At 47.5% G+C, this 23,768-nt stretch overlaps 2 protein-coding genes across 2 annotated transcripts; both read left to right on the forward strand.

Annotated features, from left to right (window-relative positions):
* The first annotated feature begins 1,305 nt into the window (after positions 1-1,305).
* Positions 1,306-15,063, forward strand: LOC117965075 (pre-B-cell leukemia transcription factor-interacting protein 1). Its single transcript, XM_059007420.1, has 12 exons — positions 1,306-1,519; positions 4,641-4,739; positions 5,386-5,458; positions 5,789-5,862; positions 6,393-6,573; positions 6,795-6,860; positions 8,568-8,780; positions 9,157-9,180; positions 10,226-10,272; positions 11,165-11,272; positions 11,697-13,003; positions 14,019-15,063. Exons 2-12 carry the CDS (start codon positions 4,674-4,676, stop codon positions 14,302-14,304), a joined length of 2,445 nt encoding a protein of 814 aa, XP_058863403.1. The 5' UTR covers positions 1,306-1,519; positions 4,641-4,673; the 3' UTR covers positions 14,305-15,063.
* A 4,756-nt stretch (positions 15,064-19,819) lies between these two features.
* On the forward strand, positions 19,820-23,699 carry LOC131705356 (protein S100-A13-like). Its single transcript, XM_059007776.1, has 3 exons — positions 19,820-19,945; positions 22,616-22,774; positions 23,440-23,699. The coding sequence occupies exons 2-3, from the start codon at positions 22,646-22,648 to the stop codon at positions 23,572-23,574; spliced, it is 264 nt and encodes an 87-aa protein (XP_058863759.1). The 5' UTR covers positions 19,820-19,945; positions 22,616-22,645; the 3' UTR covers positions 23,575-23,699.
* The last annotated feature ends 69 nt before the right edge of the window (positions 23,700-23,768 follow it).

Genomic DNA, 23,768 nt, shown 5'->3' on the forward strand with positions numbered 1-23,768 from the left:
GCTAATTCAATACAGTCTAGTATAGAGAACTCAGTGCTGTACTGGGGATCTGAGAGCCAGCTAATTCAATACAGTCTAGTGTAGAGAACTCAGTGCTGTACTGGAGATCTGAGAGCCAGCTAATTCAATACAGTCTAGTATAGAGAACTCAGTGCTGTACTGGGGATCTGAGAGCCAGCTAATTCAATACAGTCTAGTGTAGAGAACTCAGTGCTGTACTGGAGATCTGAGAGCCAGCTAATTCAATACAGTCTAGTGTAGAGAACTCAGTGCTGTACTGGAGATCTGAGAGCAGCTAATTCAATACAGTCTAGTGTAGAGAACTCAGTGCTGTACTGGGGATCTGAGAGCCAGCTAATTCAATACAGTCTAGTGTAGAGAACTCAGTGCTGTACTGGGGATCTGAGAGCCAGCTAATTCAATACAGTCTAGTGTAGAGAACTCAGTGCTGTACTGGGGATCTGAGAGTCAGCTAATTCAATACAGTCTAGTGTAGAGAACTCAGTGCTGTACTGGGGATCTGAGAGCCATCTAATTGAACACAACACTGTCTATGACTCACACATCTGAAAATAGAGGCGTGCAATGTAAACAGTAGGAGCTGCTGTCCGCAGGCCTGTCACACCCCAGCGAAGTTAACCTCTTAACTGCTGGACAGCAGTGGATAGGGAATTTACAAAGCTGGGACACAAAACTACTCACAATCATACTCGAAACATAATCTGTAATCATGTAATCACTCGCCCCAGGTTAGTCTTTTATACTCGCTGGAGTAAGACAGGGATACCGAGAGAGAGAGAGAGAGAGAGCGTTCAAAACAGCGCACAGCTCTATCCCAGGATAATCCGGATCCAACAGGATACTCATCGGTCACTAGAAATACTTCCCGAAGAAGAAAAGTCATCGATACATTGAAAACGAATAGTCTAAATAGCGAGTTCTCAGTTTATCGATGACTTTTCTTCATCGTGGAGTATTTCTAGTGCTTCACGAGTATATCCTTGTGGGTCCTGGTTGTTTTTGGATACAGAACTATACGCTGTTTATTTTATTTTATTTTTTATTTATGAATTCGCCTTTTAAATAGTTTTTTTTGGTTTTGTTTTGTTTTAATAAGTAAAACACAATACAATAAATAAAGATTGTTTATTTTAAATGATCGTCCTCGCCATTCATCCCTGGACCACCATTTTAAATAGAGGTTATTTTATTAAAATGCATTAATTTATCTATTTTTATCCCTCTGGTATCGGCCTCAACAGTTGAAATAATACGAATTATTATTAAAACTGTCAAGAAACTAGACAGCTGTCTGTCACAGCTGCTGCTGTTCGTCACGCCCGAGGCCCGGCCCCTTCACCTTGTGTCCGCGCCTCTCATTGGCTGCAGAGCCTGAGACTGGCTCAGGCGCGCTGTCCCATTGGACCAGGACTACTGCCAATCAACTGAGACTGAAATCCCCTTGCAAAGTCCGAGTCCAGTTTGTGAAGGAAATTCACACGCAGCTGCAGCACGAACGGTAAGGTGTCGATATTAATATTAATATTATTTTACTGCTGTGAGAGTTTGGTTAGTTTCCGTTTATTTAGTGAGCGCTTCTGTTTTTAACTAATGAATGTCCACAACTTTTATTGTATTGAGTTTTTAGCCCACAACGCCGAAAAAACTCGCTTGCGTTTTAATAAAAATATTACCGGGTTGCTGTTATTTTTAATAGGTACATGTTTCATTTTGCTTTCTACAATAATAATAATAATAATAATAATAATAAAGGTCTCGATGCATACTTTATGTATTGGTGTGTACAATAATAATGCGCATGCGCGGTTATTTTGACGCGTTTAAAAGTTTTTGTTGGGACAGTTGTAGTATTGTTAATATTATTTATTTACAAAAACCCGTCTCGCTACACAGATAGTCAGTGTTCAGTTTGAACTCCTTTTAAAAGGGACGGAGACAGTAAATCTCAGTTCTGCCTGAAGTTTATTCAAAGATTATAAACAATTCTATACCAGCGTTTCAATCTTCGTGTGTATGTCTCTCCCCCCCCCCCAGTTTGAGATCTGGACCCCCCCTGTCCGCCCATCTATCGTCTGTATTAAAAAAGAGCTTTGAAATATCGCCACAGGGAGAAAAATGAGGCTTTCTGCAGAATTGTTCTCCGCATCACAACTTTTGTTTTCCCATCTCTGTGCTCCCTCTGTTTTGCATGCTGTTTTCCATAGGAGCCCTGCCTGCCTGTCTGCCTGCCTGCCTGCCTGCCTGCTATGCAAATTCCGGGCGTCAGTGAGTCACAGGGCTGGCAATGAGAGACAGAAACGTCTGTTTGTACATGTTTTAAACAGATCGGCGCTTTCTTCAGCCCTTGATGAAGTTTTCCCGCAGTCGGTTTGCTCTGTATTTATTGAATTTTCAACTCCATGCTTCTCTACCGTGGTTATACTATGCATTTATCATGGTTTACAATGGATTGCCCCACTCGCACACAGGAATACACTGACAAAGACTCACGCACACACTGAGACACACACGCACAGGAATACACTGATAAAGACTCACGCACACACTGACACACACACAGGAATACACTGATAAAGACTCACGCACACACTGACACACACACACAGGAATACACTGATAAAGACTCACGCACACACTGAGACACACACACAGGAATACACTGATAAAGACTCACGCACACACTGACACACACACACAGGAATACACTGACAAAGACTCACGCACACACTGACACACACACACACAGGAATACACTGATAAAGACTCACGCACACACTGAGACACACACACACAGGAATACACTGATAAAGACTCATGCACACACTGACACACACAGGAATACACTGATAAAGACTCACGCACACACTGACACACACACAGGAATACACTGATAAAGACTCACGCACACACTGAGACACACACACAGGAATACACTGATAGACTCACGCACACACTGAGACACAAACACACACAGGAATACACTGATAAAGACTCACGCACACACTGACACACACAGGAATACACTGATAGACTCACGCACACACTGACACACACACAGGAATACACTGATAGACTCACGCACACACTGAGACACACCAAAAAGTCGCTCAAACCTATTCCATTTATTCACACATCACAATTAGAACAGTCGACGCCTCTTTATCGGGACGCCCTGGGAGAAGGGGGGGAAAAGAGATCCCGAATAAGCGTCTGTCCCGATTTAATCGAGAGGCAGTTGAGACGACCCGAATCCCACTTTATTGATTCTTAATGAAAAGATAAGATCACATGGTGATTCAATGTTAAATGCGTCATTTAAAACACAAATTATTTTTATTATTTGTTTATTTAGCAGTCGCCTTAATCCAAGGCGACTTACAGAGACTAGGGTGTGTGAACTATGCATCAGCTGCAGAGTCACTTACAACTACGTCTCACCCGAAAGACGGAGCACAAGGAGGTGAAGTGACTTGTTCAGGGTCACACAGTGAGTCAGTGGCTGAGGTGGGATTTGAACCGGGGACCTCCTGGTTACAAGCCCTTTTCTTTAACCACTGCACCACACAGGCTCCTCCTCCTTCAGGAGTTCAGCGTGGTTTACGCACGCCACAGTGTAATCGCGCACTCAAACTCACAGTTCCATTAGGAGGAGGAAGTGGCTCAGAACCAGCTTCTGGGTACAGCTGGGCTGGTCTGCCCCTCTCTAGCTTCACTTCTCAATCCTAACCCAGTTTCTTGTGTATTCTTTTGAGATCCCCTCTTGCCAGCTGCTTGTTGCTGCAGAGTGTAGGCTGTGGTTTGCTGCTTCCTGTTTCTATTGAATAAAGCGCTTCCTGTCCACGGAGCTGCACCAGGCTTCCTGTGAAACGATGTGCTATCGCAGATTGGTGACCTCAACTTGCATTTGCAGAGTTGTCGGTTTTATCAGTCAAACTTCGCTTTTGCTATTTTTCCAACTGAAGCTCATTTGCAAAGTCTACACAAATTTGTGATCCTTCAACACTGACACAGACACACACACACAGAGACGAGCACACACACAAGAACACATACACACACTCAGCCAGACACATAGATACACACAATGACACACAGATACACTCACAAAGACACACAGATATACACAATGACACACAGATACACACTCACACACTCAGACAGACACACAGATACACAGACACACACTCGCAGACGCACACACAATGACACACAGACACACACACAGACACACTGTTTCCTCTGACAGTGATCAGAAGCTGTTTGGATGATCAGATAGATTATTTGCAGCCTGTCCTCTCCAGGATAATTCACCTTGTTTGGGTGTCCTTAGCTAAGCAGCCCGGCAAGGAGTTCACTTTTTTGTTAAAACTGAAATATGTGGGCGCACTAACATGTGTATCTCTCAATACTGCACATCTACGCAGCCAATGGAAGTGCAGAATAGCGGAGGTTCATGGAATTATTATTTTGAGAACTACAGTTAAAGGTCTCTCTCTCTCTCTCTGTCTCTCTCTCTCTCTCTCTCTCTCTCTCTCTCTCTCTCTCTCTCTCTCTCTCTCTCTCTCTCTCTCTCTCTCTCTCTCTCTCTCTCTCTCTCTCTCTCTCTCTCTCTCTCTCAGGTTTTCCTGTGCAGAGCTGCTTGGCATTCTGGGATGATGTCAGGTGACAACTCCAACAGCAATGGCTCCCCGTCCAGCTGGACTATCCTGGGCCCAGAGGTACGGTTTAAACGGTTTTCTGTTTGTAAAAAGGTGGTTAGGAGTCGGTTCGGCCCGTCAGCGCTGGTCCGGTTCCGAGCAGCTGATTGATCTCAGAACTTTGTCAAGTCGGGTCTTGAAGGATCCCAGTGATTCAGCATCGACAGCGTGGCTCGGTAACCCATGGCAACCCATTCCATCCCCTCCCCACTCTCTGTGTGAAGAAGTGTCTCCTTCCCTCTGTCCGAAGTCTGTCTCCGCTGAATTTCCAACAGTGATCTCGAAACGTTATGAAGTCGTGTCTGAAATGATCTCAGTGATTCAGAATCTAGTGACACAAAAAGAAACCTAATAAATTCAATGACAAACGTTTCCACTAGAAGTCTCTCTCAGCGTCTTCAGTGTAAATTCAATGGCAAACGTTTCCACTAGAAGTCTTTCTCAGCGTCTTCAGTGTAAATTCAATGGCAAACGTTTCCACTAGAAGTCTTTCTCAGCGTCTTCAGTGTAAATTCAATGGCAGACGTTTCCACTAGAAGTCTTTCTCAGCGTCTTCAGTGTAAATTCAATGGCAAACTACAGACTGCTAAGTCAGGATAATAATACCCAGGCTAGCTGTATAAAATGATGCCCTGAGTACCCTTTCTAATCTAGACTGTGTCTGCAGGGATGTGCCGTGGAGAGCGTGGGCCCAGGGGATGATGGGATAGCCAGTCCTCCAGCTGCTGAAGCACTGACAGGTAACCAATAAAATGGCTGTTCTCCACACTGCACTGAGAAGATAATGAACCAGCCCCCTTCTCAAAGTTTACTGCTGTGGTATCCCCCTGGTAAAAGCACAGCACAGTGTAGTGAAGCACAGAGAAGATAATGAACCAGCCCCCTTCTCAAAGTTTACTGCTGTGGTATCCCCCCTGGTAAAAGCACAGAGACTTGAAAGCGTTTCTTTAGCTATTTCCAGCGATGCGAGTGCTTTGTGGTTGTGGATTAGTTTCCCCCAGAGCGCCCTGACCTCCTGCACCTCACTCCCCGCTGCACGGCTCTCATTCTCAGCCTCCTTGTCTCTGCAGAGCCCCTTTCAGCGCCAGAGCCGGATCCCTCAAGCACTGACCACCTGAAATGGAAGGAGGGGCAGATCCTGCAGGTGAGACCTTGAACTCCACTCTGCACAATCTCGCTTCCGTTGGGACCCCGCTGTACTGCAGTGAGGACAGACAGAAAGGATCTTTGGAACCTTTCGGAAAGCATAGAAAACCATCCCCATGGTAACTTGAATGGGATGCTGAACAGCGACGTAATAGCGAGAGCCTCGCAGGTGTGGCGGTAAGACTGCAGTTCAGGTGTGAAGCTGTGGATAGGAAGGGCAGCGGTGAGCATCACAATTAGGCAGGGATGGATATAAGACTCCTACTGCACAGCAGGATCACCCATTCCAGGTTTTACTACAAGCTTGATTAGCCCCAGTGTATAGGTAACAAGCTCAGGTGTTATAGTAAAACCAGGACTGGATCACACAGCTGTGCAATGGGAGGCTTATTGCCGTGCATGGGCTGATTTAAAGGAACCGAAGCAGTGACGCAGTCCCAGTAGTATCAGGTGCATTTTTAAGATTATATAACTCTGAACTTCACTGCTTTAAGTGGTTTCATTCAGCCCCTCGTTTCTCTGTTGCAGGGGTCTGAGCAGGCCGGAGCTGAGAGCCCGGGGGGCCCCTTGAGCCCCCCAATCGAAGAGTCCAATGTCATCCCCATCCCCCCGCCCAGCGAAGACCCGCAGCAGGAAGGGGAGGAGCTGTGGGAGGAAGGGGAGGGGCCTGGTCTGGCCAGAAAGATGTCTGATGCCGTTAAGCAAGCAGGTGTGAAGCAGAGACGCTGACAGAGAAATGGAGGCACTGACGCACAGACACTGATGCACAGACACTGATGCACACACACCAAGAAGTAACACAGAGACACAAAACTGAGAAAGAGACACACACACTGACGCAGAGACAGTAACACACACACACACACACTGACACGGACGTTTTCTTTAAAAAAAAAAAAAAAAATGTTGACGTTGGAAATGTTATGTTAGGTATGCAGTTAGTGGACGGAATCCGCAGCTGGGGGAGGCGTCTGATTGGTCGAGCAGGAGGTACTGGTAGGAGGAGCCTGCAGCAGGGAGCATGTTGATTGGAGGAGAAGCATGTCCTGTGTTGGGCGGCTTGGATTTTGGCTCAAACTCCTGGCTACTGAATCATTTCAATATTAATAATAATAGACTTCATTGAGGGGAGTTCTGAACCCCAGGACTGGGTGCAGCAGCAGCAGCAGCAGGGCTAGTGTGAGTTTCTAACCCTGCTCAAACTCCTGGCTCCTGATCATATCAATATTAATAATAATAGACTTCATTGAGGGGAGTTCTGAACCCCAGGACTGGGTGCAGCAGCAGCAGCAGCAGCAGCAGGGCTAGTGTGAGTTTGTAACCCTGCTCAAACTCCTGGCTCCTGATCATTTCAATATTAATAATAATAGACTTCATTGAGGGGAGTTCTGAACCCCAGGACTGGGTGCAGCAGCAGCAGCAGCAGCAGGGCTAGTGTGAGTTTCTAACCCTGTTCAAACTCCTGGCTCCTGATCATTTCAATATTAATAATAATAGACTTCATTGAGGGGAGTTCTGAACCCCAGGACTGTGTGAGTGTGAGTTTCTAACCCTGTTTGTACAGGGCTTCATTATGCAGGGGGGAATGAAGGAGCCATGCAGCACTGCAGACTGTTATGGCAAAGTGAGCATGGCAGTGTCCTCGCTTCCACAGGCAGCTTAGATAGAGGATGAAAATAAGACTCCTATTGCTGAGCAGTTTCACCCATTCCAGGTTTTACTATGAGCTGGATCAGCCCCAGTGTGCAGGTACAGTAACAATCTCAGGCGTGTCTTATTAAAGTCATAGTAAAACCAGGAATGGATCAGACCGCTGTGCAAGGGGAGTCTTATTACCATCCCCGGTTTAGATTCAGCCTCTCATTGTGTGTGTGTGTGCATGCTGTGATGGGGGAGTGTGTGTGTGTGAGAGAGTGTGCATGCTGTGATGGGGGAGTGTGTGTGTGTGTGTGCATGCTGTGATGGGGGAGTGTGTGTGTGTGTGTGCATGCTGTGATGGGGGAGTGTGTGTGTGTGTGTGCATGCTGTGATGGGGGAGTGTGTGTGAGAGTGTGATCCAGTGTCTGCCCTAGTGCCAGCATTGCCCTGCGGAGAGCAGGGTTCGAATCCTGTTCCAGGTGCTGATTTTTGGCTGGCTACCCACAGAGTGCTTTGCAAAGTGCATATGATATATATTGTTATATACAGTCATGTTCAAAAGTTTGGAAACAAATTGGTACTAAGTGGATCATAATTGGGATACTTGAGAGACAGTTCATTAAAATCCTGAGCATATTTTTGAAGAGGAGAAGGTGATCTATTCAGGGATAGCAAGATATTTAGCGAGTTGAGTGAAGTTATCTGGCAACAAACTCCCCATCCCCAGCTGTGCTGCTTCCTTAGAAAAAGGAGATCATTTTGGGGGACCGTTCTACTTGCGGGATGTCTCGCTCATTAAAATATTGAGCATATTTATAAAGAGGGGGCGATGATCTATTCAGAGATACCAGGGTGTTTAGTAAGGAAGGGGTCTGAGTGAGGAAACACGGGCAATACAATCCTAGTCTTCAATACCAGGATTATTTCTCAGTGTGTTCCAGTTGAAACTGTTTATCGCTGACTCTTACAAGTTTACTACAGACTTAGAAACCAGTCAGCCAAAGACACAGCACAAGAAACCATGGTAGTGTAATGTAGTGATGCTTTCGTCTCCCTCTTCTCTAGAGGATGTCTCTGACTCGGACAGCTCAAACGGAGAGGAGGATGAAGGGAGTGTGTTGAGGAGGAGGAGGGGAGCCCAGCGCTTCGAAGACGCCCTCGAGAGGGGTCAGGAGATCCCCCCGGGACGGGACGGCCAGGAGGGAGGGGGGCTGTCCGTGAACAAGTGCATCGTGGGAGCTCTGATCGTGCTGGTCCTGGGGCTGGTCCTGCTGTCAGGTGAGCAGCTGTTTCTGGGGAGGGCGAGGGTGAGGGGTAGGGTTAGCATTCTACGTACTCATGAGTCGGCTTGATCTGTGGAAAGTAATTCTACGCAAATTCAGCTGTTTAGTTTGGGTTTCATTTCCATACACAGTGCTTTGTTTTCTAAACACAATACTCCGTTGAGGTTCATGCAGGAGCGCAGGGCTGGGAAGAAAGACTCCTTACTGCAGTTTCACCCGGTCCAGGTTTTACTGCAAGCTTGATTAGCCCCAGCGTACAGGGTGTGTCTTCTCAGTAAAACCAGGAATGGATCAAACCGCTATGCAGCGGGAGTCTTATTTCCAGGCCTGGTCTGGCTGTGTGTTGATTGTGACCCTGTGTTTGTTCCCAGGTGTGTTTGTTGACCAGGGCGAGGGTGAGTAGTTGTGGGGTATCTCTGGTCTGGCTGCTTCTATACGGTTCTGTCACCTGACTAACCCACCTGACTCTGCTGCTCCGGCTCACATGCTTCGGTCTCAGAGTTGTGCTCTGCGCTTTGGGGCTAGGGGACAGACCTCGGGTTACAGTAACAGTGCAATGTGTAATTAATTCCAATTCCAATGTCATTGCAATCGTATAAACCCTGGCACATTTTAATAGATCGATTCCAGTTCAGTTACAGATTTGTCATGCCATCGCTAGTCTTGTATTTTCGACCACTTTCGGGGACCCCATTTGTTTGAAATTCTATAGTGTGTTTCTGTGTCTGTAGCTGCGATTATCACTTGGGTTAATTACAGTAAACACAGTAAGCTTGTTAATGTGGGTGATTGTTTGTAACTTTTTCAGTATATTTTGAAATTGAAATTTCAACAAACATTTATGCTGGAATTGGAATTGACCCCCAGGTCTGGTTGGGGGTGGGTGGGGGGGCAGTAGTTTACAGCTCTGGCCAAAAGTTTTGCATCCCCCTCTATGTAGAATGAACTCATTTTGCTTCATAAAGTCGAATGAAACCTGCTGAATAATGTCACTTTCTTAACATACTGAATTACACACAGCTTTGTAGTTTTCCATATACTTAATGAAAAATGTGACATTTCCAAATCTAACATGAAATCCTACTGTACTACTATTATGGCTTCCGGTCGACTCATTTTGTAGTTTTCTTTGATTACATGATGTTAAATGAAAGATCGAAATTCTGTTCATCTAGTTTGTCTCAATCCTTGCTGCCACACTTTTGGCCAGAGCTGTAGCGGTAAAAACGACACGAGGGTAAACTAAGCTTTCTGGTGTTCACGCTGGGCTGTAAGCCTGTGCAGCGATGCCTTGTAGATTACGCGCATGGCAGTTGTGGAGGTCGTGCAGGATTGTGGGTTGAAGAGTAAATCAGAACAGATTCTCTCGTTCAGTGCGTCTGTATTACACCTTGTGTTCGTGATGAGTCCTGCATATTAAAGGGAGCCTGTTTCATTCAGATCCAGAGGAGGAGGTGCAGAGGAGGGAGGTGAAGGAAGGCATCCAGGTCAGTAAGCCTACAGGCTGGCGAATCAGCCCCCTCTCTCTGTCTGTCTGTCTGTCTGTCTCTCTGTCTGTCTGTCTGTCTGTCTGTCTGTCTGTCTGTCTGTCTGTCTGTCTGTCTGTCTGTGCCACCAAGCCCCCCAGATTGGAACAGCTCTCCAGAGGTAAAAGGCAGGAACGAGAGGCCCGCTGTCTGTCACTGTGTGCCATCCATAACTATTACACTCAACAGTGTTTCTAGAGCCCCTCTCTCTGTGTGGGGTGTGTTTCTAGAGCCTCTCTCTGTGTGGGGTGTGTTTCTAGAGCCTCTCTCTGTGTGGAGTGTGTTTCTAGAGCCTCTCTCTGTGTGGAGTGTGTTTCTAGAGCCTCTCTCTGGGTGGAGTGTGTTTCTAGAGCCTCTCTCTGGGTGTGGTGTGTTTCTAGAGCCTCTCTCTGTGTGGAGTGTGTTTCTAGAGCCTCTCTCTGTGTGGAGTGTGTTTCTAGAGCCTCTCTCTGTGTGGGGTGTGTTTCTAGAGCCTCTCTCTGTGTGGAGTGTGTTTCTAGAGCCTCTCTCTGTGTGGAGTGTGTTTCTAGAGCCTCTCTCTGGGTGTGGTGTGTTTCTAGAGCCTCTCTCTGTGTGGAGTGTGTTTCTAGAGCCTCTCTCTGTGTGGAGTGTGTTTCTAGAGCCTCTCTCTGTGTGGGGTGTGTTTCTAGAGCCTCTCTCTGTGTGGAGTGTGTTTCTAGAGCCTCTCTCTGTGTGGAGTGTGTTTCTAGAGCCTCTCTCTGTGTGGAGTGTGTTTCCAGAGCCTCTCTCTGTGTGGAGTGTGTTTCTAGAGCCTCTCTCTGTGTGGGGTGTGTTTCTAGAGCCTCTCTCTGTGTGGGGTGTGTTTCCAGATCCTCTCTCTGTGTCCCTGCAGGATCGGCTGAACCAAAGTGACCCCCAGGATCTGCAGACACTGACCGCTCTGCTGGACACACTGGCCAAAGAAAACCAGGGGATTCGTCTCATGCAGGAGCAGCTGCAGGTCAGACATTTGTTCGTCAGTGTATTCCTCCATCCATCCATCCATCCATCCATCCATCTATCTACCTACCCATCGTCAGTCATAGTCAGTGTATTACAGTGTAAAGCATGGAAAGAAGACTCCTATTGCATAGCAGTGTCACCCGTTCCAGGTTTTAATACGAGCTTGATCAGCCCCAGTGTGTACAGGTAACAAGCTCAGACGTGTCTGATTTAGACTCATTGTAAAACCAGGAATGGATCAAACTGCTATGCAATGGGAGTCTTATTTCCATCCCTGTAGAGCATCTGCTATATATGTTTTGAGTATTTTTTTCCCAATTGTGCCAGCCCCCTTTTTTATCAGTTTAACCCAACTCGCCTCTGTTTAAAAATGCAGGTTCAGTATTACTTTCTCTCTCTCTCCCCCCCCCCAACGCTCACAGACTCAGAAGGAGGAGCTGGAGAGGGCTTTGTCGGAGATGAACCAGCAGGCAAGCAGAGGAGAAGAGGCATCGAGACTGCAGGAGCTGGAACAGGAGAACGAGAGGCTGCAAAGGGAGCTGGAGTCTGTGCCCGGCCTCCAGGGGGAGCTAGAGAGGCTGAGAGGGGGGGAGGGGGAGGCCAACGACACCGCCCTGCAAGAACGACACGCTGCCCTAGAATGGGATCTGCGAGAGGAGAGGGAGCAGACGGCTGGGCTCCTGAGCCAGAGGGAGGAGCTGGAGTCGGAGGTCTTGAGGCTGAGACAGGAACTGGACAAGCAGCGGCAGATACTGGGGGGTGTGAGGGCGGAGCTTCAGGGGCTGATCGCGAATGCGAGCCACGAGGAAGGGGCGGGGTTAGGGGAGGGGCTGGCAGAGCTGGAGAAGAGGCTGGGGGCGGAGCTGCAGGACTGGGAGAGGGGGGAGGAGGAAGGAGGACGAGGGGAGAGGCTGACGAAAAGAGAGGGGGAGGAGGAGAGTCAGGAAGAACCTCCGGGAGCTTTCGGGGTTCCCAGGAAAGAGGGTGACCAGGGGAGGGCGCCGACGAAGCCCAAGAAGGAATCGGGGAGGCCCTGGCGGGAGAAGGAGAGAGAGAATAAAGCTGGAGGAGGAGATGAGAAGTGGGGGACGAACAGGAAAGAGGGAGAGTGGAGGAAGGGAGGGAGGGGGGAGAGCTGGAAGGAAAAGAGGGAGCAGAGAAGAGGAGGGGAGAGGAAGGAGGAGGAGGGAGAGATGAGGCAGGAGAGGGAGAGACGGTACTCAGTGCAGAGGGAGAGGGAGCACAAGCATAGAGGGGAGAGGGAGGAGGGGGAGAGGGGGCACGAGCATAGAGGGGAGAGGGAGAGAGAGAAAGCTAAGAAGCACTGGCAGTCTCCGAGCATCCAGGATGCCAAGCCCGGCCACAGGCACCACGACCACAACCGGTTCTGGAAGAACGACCCAGGCAGCCGGCGCCACTACCGCCCCCCGCAGGGCTGCTCGGGGCTGCAGGACTGTGCCGCACAGGAGGGGCTGGAACCCGTGAGTCAACGTGACTTCGAGCAGCTCCTCGGGGCTCACCTGGAGGGGCTAGGGACCGGGAGGCAGGAGCTGGAGAGATTCGCACAGAGCTTCTTCGAGGACGGGGTGTTCCTGCACACGAGGATGCTCTTCCGAGACTTCCTGGAGGATCTGGAGCAGCTGCTGGAGAGGGAGGGGGCGGGAGGGATCTACACAAGGTTTTTCGGGAAGCAGGAGGAGGAGGGAGAGGAACGAGGAACCCAGGACAGGTCAGGATTATTTCAAGCACTGCGTTAGTGTTCGGGGCTGTGATCATTCGCTGTGTGCTTTCTTTGCATGATATATTGTCGGGGTCATTCCTGTTTCTCAAGAAGTTTTTTAAAATCAATCCCTTCGAAAGACATTTTAGAGACATTAATAATTGTTGCGATTTGTTCAACTGCTTTCATTAGAAGCCAGTTTAATTAACTAACAAACAGTGACTTCTTCAGTGTAATTTGCCTCCACTGTGAGCAGCTCATTTTAACAGAATGCTGCTCACTGTCATTTTGATCAGCGACGTGTCGGAATTGATTAAAAGGGAACGGGAATTTAGAATTGGGATTTCATTTTCAAAAGGAATTGGAATTGGAATTGATAAACAGGAATTCACCCCGATCCCTGGATATTATAATTAGGGCTTCTGATTAACGGTTTTAATGAATAAAAACCAATCCTCGTGCAAAACAAGTGCAGCTGAGCAAACGTCCCTCCTTCCTGACTTGTATCTCGCACTGATTCGTTCTGAGTGCTTTAAACCCGCCCCCAACTACCGAGTGGCAGCAAATTCTTACATTCCTATTGGAGGATTGCCTGTGACCATGAGGATTTCGTTGAGGAAGACGTTTTGCATGTAACTCCCAAAACAGCTCAAAATAAGCACCGAAATTAAATTAGTAAATAACGAAAAACAGAAGCCCAGATGTACGTATAGTTTGTGTTGCGATGCACAAGACCACAACGTAGCTCTTTGTAAATTCACCAAGCCTTTAGGGCTGTAATAACCTGCTGTGTATCCCTTAAGTTCACCACAGTATTTATCTCCCCATGCGTTTCCCATGGTTCTACTCAGCAATTTAGCTTTAAGTTCTGTAGCATGCTTCTGTATTTGTACCTGTGATTATCGCTCAGCTGTGGAGGGTATCGTGTCTTGCAGGATTGCTGTAGTTTTGGTCTTTACAGTGCTCTGAAAAGGCTGCAGCTCCCCTAATAACAGCCAGCAGGTCTTAATCTGCTCTCTTTCAGACACAGCAAGAAACCTGCCCCCAGACCCCTCCACGAACAGCCTGAGCCACACAAGCACAGCAAGCGACCCCACCATGGACAGCCTGAGCCACACAAGCACAGCAAGCGACCCCACCACGAACAGCCAGAGCCACACAAGCACAGCAAGCGACCCCACCACGAACAGCCAGAGCCACACAAGCACAGCAAGCGACCCCACCACGGACAGCCTGAGCCACACAAGCAGAAACACAAGAACTGGCAGCAGAGGGACAGACCACAGCGCCTTCCAGAGGAGGAGGACTGACCTTGCAGAAGGAGGCACAGGGAGTCGGGTCACCAGGGGGAGCCAGTGAGTCAGCAGACACTAGACCACACCCCTCCCATCCTCCTCCTCCTCCTCCTCGTCCCCGCCCACTAATGACACCCAATCAGAGCAGGCACGGAGTGAGCTGGATTCTGACTCCTCCCACTATGTGGTTTAGGTTTTGATTGGATGTGATTTATTTAAATGCGTCGCTACTGTACAGTGTGATCTGCATTAGCCAGTCCCTGTGGCACACATTTGCACGTTGCACACTAAAATACAACAGGTAATAATTCACTATCAATATTCACTGTATTGAAGGCAGCTATGGAGGTGCCTCTCAACTGTTATATATATTTTATAGCTGTGTGTATAATTGCACCATGTAAAATTTCCTATCATAGAGTTCACATATGTAATTGTATCATTTTGAATATTATAGAAGGGGCTATACATGCATACATACATACATGCATTACATATGCTGCTGTTGTGCTAGGAGATCACTGCTGTCCTCTATTCTGTGATCCTGTGTGTTTTGGTTTCTTTGTTTTAATTATCCAGGAGCCTCGCTGGTCCAGCGGTTAGATCGCTCGCTTGCATAAGGGCTGCAGGTTCGAATCACGCGTCTCTCTCTCTCTCTCTCTCAAGTTTTTTAATTGTATTTGTATTAATCTGCCTTGTTGATTAATTTGTTTTTCTCTGTGTGTGTGTGTGTTGGTTTTTTTAAATTTTATTTATTAAAATATTTCAGACGAGGTCGAGGCCTGTCGCGTGATTCTTTCTGTTTGTGTTGTGAGACTGATTGACTCAAGACTGACATCTAGTGCCCAGGATGTGTCCTTACCTCTCACAGGTAGAGATGGCATTCAGCACGGATTCATGTGAGGGACTCATGATATTAATTGGCCCTGATATCTAACCCTTTCATGCATGAAATATTGAAAATGGCTTGAAAAAAGTAGATTTGGACACATAAACAATGTAATTTTAAACGTTTTTTCATGTTTTTTCTATTGCTTTATAAGTTGTGGGGGGGGGGGGGGTGGCATCTGGTTCATACGAGGCTGTCATGCATTTGCTTGCAATTCTTCCTTATGTAGAGAGCAGAATGCAGAGAGCAGAATGCAGAGAGCAGGGAGCAGAATGCAGAGAGCAGGGAGCAGAATGCAGAGAGCAGAATGCAGAGAGCAGGGAGCAGAATGCAGAGAGCAGAATGCAGAGAGCAGGGAGCAGAATGCAGAGAGCAGGGAGCAGAATGCAGAGAGCAGAATGCAGAGAGCAGGGAGCAGAATGCAGAGAGCAGAATGCAGAGAGCAGAATGCAGAGAGCAGGGAGCAGAATGCAGAGAGCAGGGAGCAGAATGCAGAGAGCAGAATGCAGAGAGCAGGGAGCAGAATGCAGAGAGCAGGGAGCAGAATGCAGAGAGCAGGGAGCAGAATGCAGGGAGCAGAATGCAGATAGCAGAATGCAGAGAGCAGGGAGCAGAATGCAGAGAGCAGAATGCAGAGAGCAGGGAGCAGAATGCAGAGAGCAGAATGCAGAGAGCAGGGAGCAGAATGCAGAGAGCAGGGAGCAGAATGCAGAGAGCAGAATGCAGAGAGCAGGGAGCAGAATGCAGAGAGCAGGGAGCAAAATGCAGAGAGCAGGGAGCAGAATGCAGAGAGCAGGGAGCAGAATGCAGAGAGCAGGGAGCAGAATGCAGAGAGCAGAATGCAAAAAGCAGAGAGCAGAGAGCAGGGAGCAGAATGCAGAGAGCAGAGAGCAGAGAGCAGAGAGCAGGGAGCAGAATGCAGAGAGCAGAGAGCAGGGAGCAGAATACAGGGAGCAGAATGCAGAGAGCAGGGAGCAGAATGCAGGCACACCGGTTCAGAAAGACTGTCGTCAGCTTAACCATTGTTCAGTGGCAGAGCAAGCACGGGTTGAGAGCAGGAACAGCACAGCTAAACAGACCTGCTGCATTTAGACATATATATATATATATATATAGAATGAAACTGGTATGAATATTATAATATAGATAGACAAATATGTTGTGCATATGAAATTATGTTCTAATGCATTTTCCATAGCTTACCCTGGTTTGCCATGTTTTGTAATATACATTGCCTGACCTCTCTGTGCTTTACAATGCTTCTCTATGCTTTACCACACCTCTCTGTGCTTTACAATGCTTCCCTATGCTTTACCAAACCTCTCTGTGCTTTACAATGCTTCCCTGTGCTTTACCAGACCTCTCTGTGCTTTACAATGCTTCCCTATGCTTTACCAGACCTCTCTGTGCTTTACAATGCTTCCCTATGCTTTACCAGACCTCTCTGTGCTTTACAATGCTTCCCTATGCTTTACCAGACCTCTCTGTGCTTTACAATGCTTCCCTATGCTTTACCAGACCTCTCTGTGCTTTACAATGCTTCCCTGTGCTTTACCAAGTTTTCACTGTGCTTTATTACCCTGTGTTGTGCGTTTACTGTGGGAAGCTGTTATAAGGAGTGTGACGAACACTAAACTGCTTGCCTCATGGAAACGCATGGACTGCTAAACCTCACCTGTACCAACGAAAATAGCAATCAAGCAATTATTCTTTCCCAGGTAATCATTTTAGACCCTTGCATCAGAAAAGTGCCTCAGTCAGCTGTATCCCATATCACAAAACTTTCCATTTCACTGACACAGCAATTTAATACAAAGCTGTTACTTTAGGCTTATGTATTTATGTATTTATTTTGGTGTGTTGAAATATATGGCTCATTCACAAAGCTTTTCCTCATAAAAGTGGTTATACTCTGCATTTACCATAGCTTACCCTGCTTTACCACACCTCTCTGTGCTTTACAATGCTTCCCTATGCTTTACCAGACCTCTCTGTGCTTTACAATGCTTCCCTATGCTTTACCAGACCTCTCTGTGCTTTACAATGCTTCCCTATGCTTTACCAGACCTCTCTGTGCTTTGCAATGCTTCCCTATGCTTTACCAGACCTCTCTGTGCTTTACAATGCTTCCCTATGCTTTACCAGACCTCTCTGTGCTTTACAATGCTTCCCTGTGCTTTACCAGACCTCTCTGTGCTTTACAATGCTTCCCTATGCTTTACCAGACCTCTCTGTGCTTTACAATGCTTCCCTATGCTTTACCAGACCTCTCTGTGCTTTACAATGCTTCCCTATGCTTTACCAGACCTCTCTGTGCTTTACAATGCTTCCCTATGCTTTACCAGACCTCTCTGTGCTTCCCTATGCTTCCCGTGGCTCTGTCTGTACTTTATTAGATGTAGTGTTTCAGTATATACGGGCCCTTCACCAATTCAGATGGCAAAGGACGCACTCAAACCATTTGTATTTCTTTTGAGGTCGAGAAAGAAAGAAAGACAACTCTATAAAAAAAAACAATAGCTGTGCAAAGCCCCAGCAGTAGCCGGTGACTCACTTTGACATACCAGGCGCTGTGTTTAGTTCTCTCAAAGCAGACCCAGCTGTATTTAACAGAGACTGGAGCCCCCTCATTATACAAGCATCACAGTATGGGTGTGATTGTTTTACAGTAGAGTTTGTGGAGTGGGATCAGGAGCTGTGTAATTATCTTCCAGCACACAGACAGACAGATCCAGCTAAACACAGACTGCCCTGAACCACTCATCAGACAGCCGTGTCTCTGCTTACAAACACACAGCCATTCTCAGTGGTGCTTTGCAGTCTGTAAATTGGGATGCATTTCAGACGAGTTTCGTAGGATTGCATGGCAGCAGCTCCTGAATTATAAATGTTCGGATGCTGTTTTGTAATGCTTTTTCTAGCCCTGAAGATAGATAGTTTTTTTCAAATGGTCACAAATTCCTAACAAGTGGAACAGCAGAGCCTGTGCTGGCATTCAAAGGGATCACTGGCCATTAGTAAAGCATGGGATGCAATTTTAAATAAAGATGATAATCTAATGGAAAAAAACACAATGAGAATGTTTAGAAACGCACATACTAAAATGTATGGATTTCTGATTTGCCTAATGAGCAACACCTCTTATAAAAGTTTACCACTGTGCTTTTCCTGTGATTATACTCTGCATTTACCATAGCTTACCCTGGTTTGCCATGTTTTTTTAATAGGCTTTACCAGACCTCTCTGTGCTTTATAATGCTTCCCTATGCTTTACCAGACCTCTCTGTGCTTTACAATGCTTCCCTATGCTTTACCAGACCTCTCTGTGCTTTACAATGCTTCCCTATGCTTTACCAGACCTCTCTGTGCTTTACAATGCTTCCCTATGCTTTACCAGACCTCTCTGTGCTTTACAATGCTTCCCTATGCTTTACCAGACCTCTCTGTGCTTTACAATGCTTCCCTATGCTTTACCAGACCTCTCTGTGCTTTACAATGCTTCCCTATGCTTTACCAGACCTCTCTGTGCTTTACAATGCTTCCCTATGCTTTACCAGACCTCTCTGTGCTTTACAAGGCTTCCCTATGCTTTACCAGACCTCTCTGTGCTTTACAATGCTTCCTTATGCTTTACCAGACCTCTCTGTGCTTTACAATGCTTCCCTATGCTTTACCATACCTCTCTGTGCTTTACAATGCTTCCCTATGCTTTACCAGACCTCTCTGTGCTTTACAATGCATCCCTATGCTTTACCAGACCTCTCTGTGCTTTTTACTATGGGAATCATAGGGAAGCATTGTAAAGCACAGAGAGGTCTGGTAAAGCATAGGGAAGCATTGTAAAGCACAGAGAGGTCTGGTAAAGCATGGGGAAGCATTGTAAAGCACAGAGAGATCTGGTAAAGCACGGGGAAGCATTGTAAAGCACAGAGAGGTCTGGTAAAGCATAGGGAAGCATTGTAAAGCACAGAGATGTCTGGTAAAGCATAGGGAAGCATTGTAAAGCACAGAGAGGTCTGGTAAAGCATAGGGAAGCATTATAAAGCACAGAGAGGTCTGGTAAAGCATAGGGAAGCATTGTAAAGCACAGAGAGGTATGGTAAATATTAATAAACATGACAAACCAGGGTAAGCTATGATAAATGCAGAGTGTAACCATGGGAAAAGCATGGGGGGGAACTGCAAAAATACACTTTTATAAGGGTTGCCTTGACACTGAACAATGGTTCTGCTGACTGGACTCTCTCCAGAGCGGTGCGCCTGCACTCTGCTCCCTCAGACGAGACGATCCTGAGATAAGCGCGTGCCGGCAGGGCTAAGCTCCCACGCTCCCACTGCACACTCAGCGACCCCACTGCACGAGAGCCACTGAGACACAGAGTCAGCCACGCCGCGAGAGCGGAGCAGGAACAGAGGGCAGGGTCACCCAGGACCGCACACGCACGCCCACTTCAGCAACTGGGGACCTGGGGCTCTTGCAGGGGGGCAGGTAGGGGAGGAGGGGGAGGGGGGCAGGGCTCTTGCAGGGGGGCAGGTAGGGGCGGGAGGGGGAGGGGGGCAGGTAGGGGCGGGGGGGGGGCAGGGTGTTTTTTTTTTTTATCAGCGCCTGAAAAGGAAAAAAAAAATAAACAAGTGATTTTCCGCTTACCTCAGACATTCCGAGGTAATTCACGGTTTTGGGAGACGAGTATAAAGCTGGAGCTGGGGCTGCACTGACGGCACACGGACTTGTTAAGACTTGCTGCTTGGTGCTGTCGACTCTCTCAGGTGAGTGCATTTCAGGTCTTTCTCTGTCATTCTGCTCCTCAGCCTTTTCCAGCTCCTATCGGCAGATCTTGCATTCAACGCAGGCCAGAACACAACATCTTTGCATTGTTTTGCATCTGTCTGTAGGGTTAAAACAACGTCTCAGGGCTGGATATAAGACTCCCATTGCATTGCAGTTTGATCCACTCCTGGTTTCACTAGGAGTTTTTAATAACGCACACCTGAGCTTGTTGCCTAGACACACTGTGGCTAATCAAGCTGGTAGTAAAACCTGGAATGGGTGAAACTGCTATGCAATAGGGGTCTTATTTTGTGTGTGTGTGTGTATATATATCTTATTTTGCACTTAGTAGCGTTGATGAAAATGCCCTAGTGTAACTGATTCAGTAATTTCAGTGTTTAAGGAATGACACAGATTGAAGACCAGGCTAGTGCACTGCTCAGCTCAGCTGAAACTCAGAAAAGTTTACTGTGGTAGTTTTGTAGTTTTCCCCCCATGCTTCATGCTTTTTGGCTACACTGCATTTACCATAGCTTTCCCTGGTTTGTCATGTAAACTAATATGCTTTACAATGCTTCCCTATGCTTTACCAGACCTCTCTGTGCTTTACAATGCTTCCCTATGCTTTACCAGACCTCTCTGTGCTTTACAATGCTTCCCTATGCTTTACCAGACCTCTCTGTGCTTTACAATGCTTCCCTATGCTTTACCAGACCTCTCTGTGCTTTACAATGCTTCCCTATGCTTTACCAGACCTCTCTGTGCTTTACAATGCTTCCCTATGCTTTACCAGACCTCTCTGTGCTTTACAATGCTTCCCTATGCTTTACCAGACCTCTCTGTGCTTTACAATGCTTCCCTATGCTTTACCAGACCTCTCTGTGCTTTACAATGCTTCCCTATGCTTTACCAGACCTCTCTGTGCTTTACAATGCTTCCCTATGCTTTACCATACCTCTCTGTGCTTTACAATGCTTCCCTATGCTTTACCAGACCTCTCTGTTCTTTACAATGCTTCCCTATGCTTTACCAGACCTCTCTGTGCTTTACAATGCTTCCCTATGCTTTACTAGACCTCTCTGTGCTTTACAATGCTTCCCTATGCTTTACCAGACCTCTCTGTGCTTTACAATGCTTCCCTATGCTTTACCGTGCTTTCACTGTATTGTATTACACTGTGATTTTACTCTGGGAAACTCTTATCAGGGGAGTCGTGGTTTCTCTCCTGACTGCTCCAGCGCTGTTTGGTGCTTTTCTTTGTTTTTATTTTTCTAGTTGTTTTATCACGAAGGGACAGGTTCTCACAGGCATTGTATCCGAATAGCGCTTAGCTTCACTTTGCTGTGGCCAAAGCAATCCTAAAACAAACCAGAATCCCTGTTTACTTGAGTTTTCAGTAACTCTGCTCTCAAATTCTTAAAAGCATGAAGAATCTGGAGCTGACTTGAAGAACTAAACGAAGCGGGGATCAAAACTGCTCTTGAACTTGGTTAAAAAGTGTCTAATGAGAACCGAGCTGCTTTTAAAACGGGAGCTGTTTATAACCGAACAGGAAAATGATCCGATTAAATCTCGGAGCAGTAATTGAACGGGAACAAACAAATGGAAAGAAAGGTCACTGAAGCTGACCTGGATGGTTAATAAGTAACTGTTTCTCCTGGGAGAGAAGCTGTGAGAGCAGTTATTCCAAGCAGAGGATCAATACAGCTTTAAAAAAAAAAAATCGTGTTCAAACTAACTCATTTAGCTAGTTTCGTACTGCTTGACTTTTCAATTATCTGCAGGCACCAAAGCTTTTGAGCGTTCCTGGCTCTTAAAACTAAATCATGTCCCCATTGAAACTACTGGCAGCAGATACACTTGCAGATCTCACACTAAAAGTGTCCCCCAATAAAAGCACAGCACAGTAATAAAGCACAGAGAGGTCTGGTAAAGCATAGGGAAGCATTGTAAAGCACAGAGAGGTCTGGTAAAGCATAGGGAAGCATTGTAAAGCACAGAGAGGTCTGGTAAAGCATAGGGAAGCATTGTAAAGCACAGAGAGGTCTGGTAAAGCATAGGGAAGCATTGTAAAGCACAGAGAGGTCTGGTAAAGCATAGGGAAGCATTGTAAAGCACAGAGAGGTCTGGTAAAGCATAGGGAAGCATTGTAAAGCAAGAGAGGTGTGGTAAAGCATAGGGAAGCATTGTAAAGCACAGAGAGGTCTGGTAAAGCATAGTGAAGCATTGTAAAGCACAGAGAGGTCTGGTAAAGCATAGGGAAGCATTGTAAAGCACAGAGAGGTGTGGTAAAGCACAGGGAAGCATTGTAAAGCACAGAGAGGTCTGGTAAAGCATAGGGAAGCATTGTAAAGCACAGAGAGGTCTGGTAAAGCATAGGGAAGCATTGTAAAGCACAGAGAGGTCTGGTAAAGCACAGGGAAGCATTGTAGAGAATATGGTAAAGCATATTAAATCCAGGGTAAACTATGGGAAATGCAAAGCATGGGGGGAAACAGCTAAAATGCAGTGCAGAAATCCAGGGGTCTACATTTATAGGGTTAATGTGAGAATTCCTAGAGTTGTGTTTGGTTGAGGAGTCGCTTGTCACTCCTGGGTGGTAGATTCTCTCACGCCTGGAAGGTGTCCTGTCCGGACCCAGACTCAGGGACTGTCCCATCATCCCCCAGGGCTCCCGAACCACTCTCACCAGTAACGCAATGGAGGCTGCCATCAACACCCTGGTCAACCAGTTCAAGACCTTCGCTGGGAATGATGGGAAGGACGAAACTCTGAGCAAGGAGGAGTTCAAGAGCCTGGTGACATCACAGCTCCCCACCCTGGTCAAGGTACCCATCCTCCCTCTCCCCCTCCCCTGTCACAGCTCCCCACCCTGGTCAAGGTACCCATCCTCCCCCTCCACCTCCCCCTCTCCTGTCACAGCTCCCCACCCTGGTCAAGGTACCCATCCTCCCCCTCCCCCTCCCCTGTCACAGCTCCCCACCCTGGTCAAGGTCCCCATCCTCCCTCTCCCCCTCCCCTGTCACAGCTCCCCACCCTGGTCAAGGTACCCATCCTCCCCCTCCACCTCCCCCTCTCCTGTCACAGCTCCCCACCCTGGTCAAGGTACCCATCCTCCCCCTCCCCCTCTCCTGTCACAGCTCCCCACCCTGGTCAAGGTCCTCATCCTCCCTCTCCCCCTCCCCTGTCACAGCTCCCCACCCTGGTCAAGGTACCCTTCCTCCCCCTCCCCCTCCCTCTCCCCCTCCCCTGTCACAGCTCCCCACCCTGGTCAAGGTACCCTTCCTCCCCCTCCCCCTCCCCCTCCCCCTCCCCTGTCACAGCTCCCCACCCTGGTCAAGGTACCCATCCTCCCCCTCCCCCTCCCCCTCTCCTGTCACAGCTCCCCACCCTGGTCAAGGTACCCATCCTCCCCCTCCCCCTCCCCCTCTCCTGTCACAGCTCCCCACCCTGGTCAAGGTACCCATCCTCCCCCTTTTTCATTGTTTTCCAGAATGGCAGTGACCCGGCAGTAATCGAGGGGCTAATGAACTCATTGGATCAGAACAACGACGGGGAGTTGACCTTCATGGAATTCTGGCAGCTGATTGGCCGGCTGGCGAACAAGCTGGGTGGCTACAGCCAATAGGGACTCGGAGCTTCCGGAATGGGGCGTGACATCGCGGTGTATTATTGTTGTCATCTGTGTTCAATTCTTTTTATGTCATGTATTTGGGATTCTAAATAAATATAACTTGTGTGAAACTTTACAAACATTGTCCGCTGTTGTCTTTATAGATATTGAAGCTGAATCTGAATCTCTAGAGTGCAGATCTCAGAGCT

This window comes from Acipenser ruthenus, chromosome 35, assembly GCF_902713425.1.
Source record: "Acipenser ruthenus chromosome 35, fAciRut3.2 maternal haplotype, whole genome shotgun sequence".
Taxonomy (NCBI): Eukaryota; Metazoa; Chordata; class Actinopteri; order Acipenseriformes; family Acipenseridae; genus Acipenser; species Acipenser ruthenus.

What these genes read in the sequence shown, in the direction of transcription:
- LOC117965075 (XM_059007420.1), top strand. Translation starts at nt 4,674, where the DNA reads ATGATGTCAGGTGACAACTCCAACAGCAATGGCTCCCCGTCCAGCTGG. An exon ending in TGATGCCGTTAAGCAAGCAG is followed by an intron (nt 6,574 to 6,794) that starts GTGTGAAGCAGA and finishes ATGTTATGTTAG; the next exon opens with GTATGCAGTTAGTGGACGGA. An exon ending in GGGGCTGGTCCTGCTGTCAG is followed by an intron (nt 8,781 to 9,156) that starts GTGAGCAGCTGT and finishes GTTTGTTCCCAG; the next exon opens with GTGTGTTTGTTGACCAGGGC.
- LOC131705356 (XM_059007776.1), top strand. Translation starts at nt 22,646, where the DNA reads ATGGAGGCTGCCATCAACACCCTGGTCAACCAGTTCAAGACCTTCGCT. An exon ending in AGCTCCCCACCCTGGTCAAG is followed by an intron (nt 22,775 to 23,439) that starts GTACCCATCCTC and finishes ATTGTTTTCCAG; the next exon opens with AATGGCAGTGACCCGGCAGT.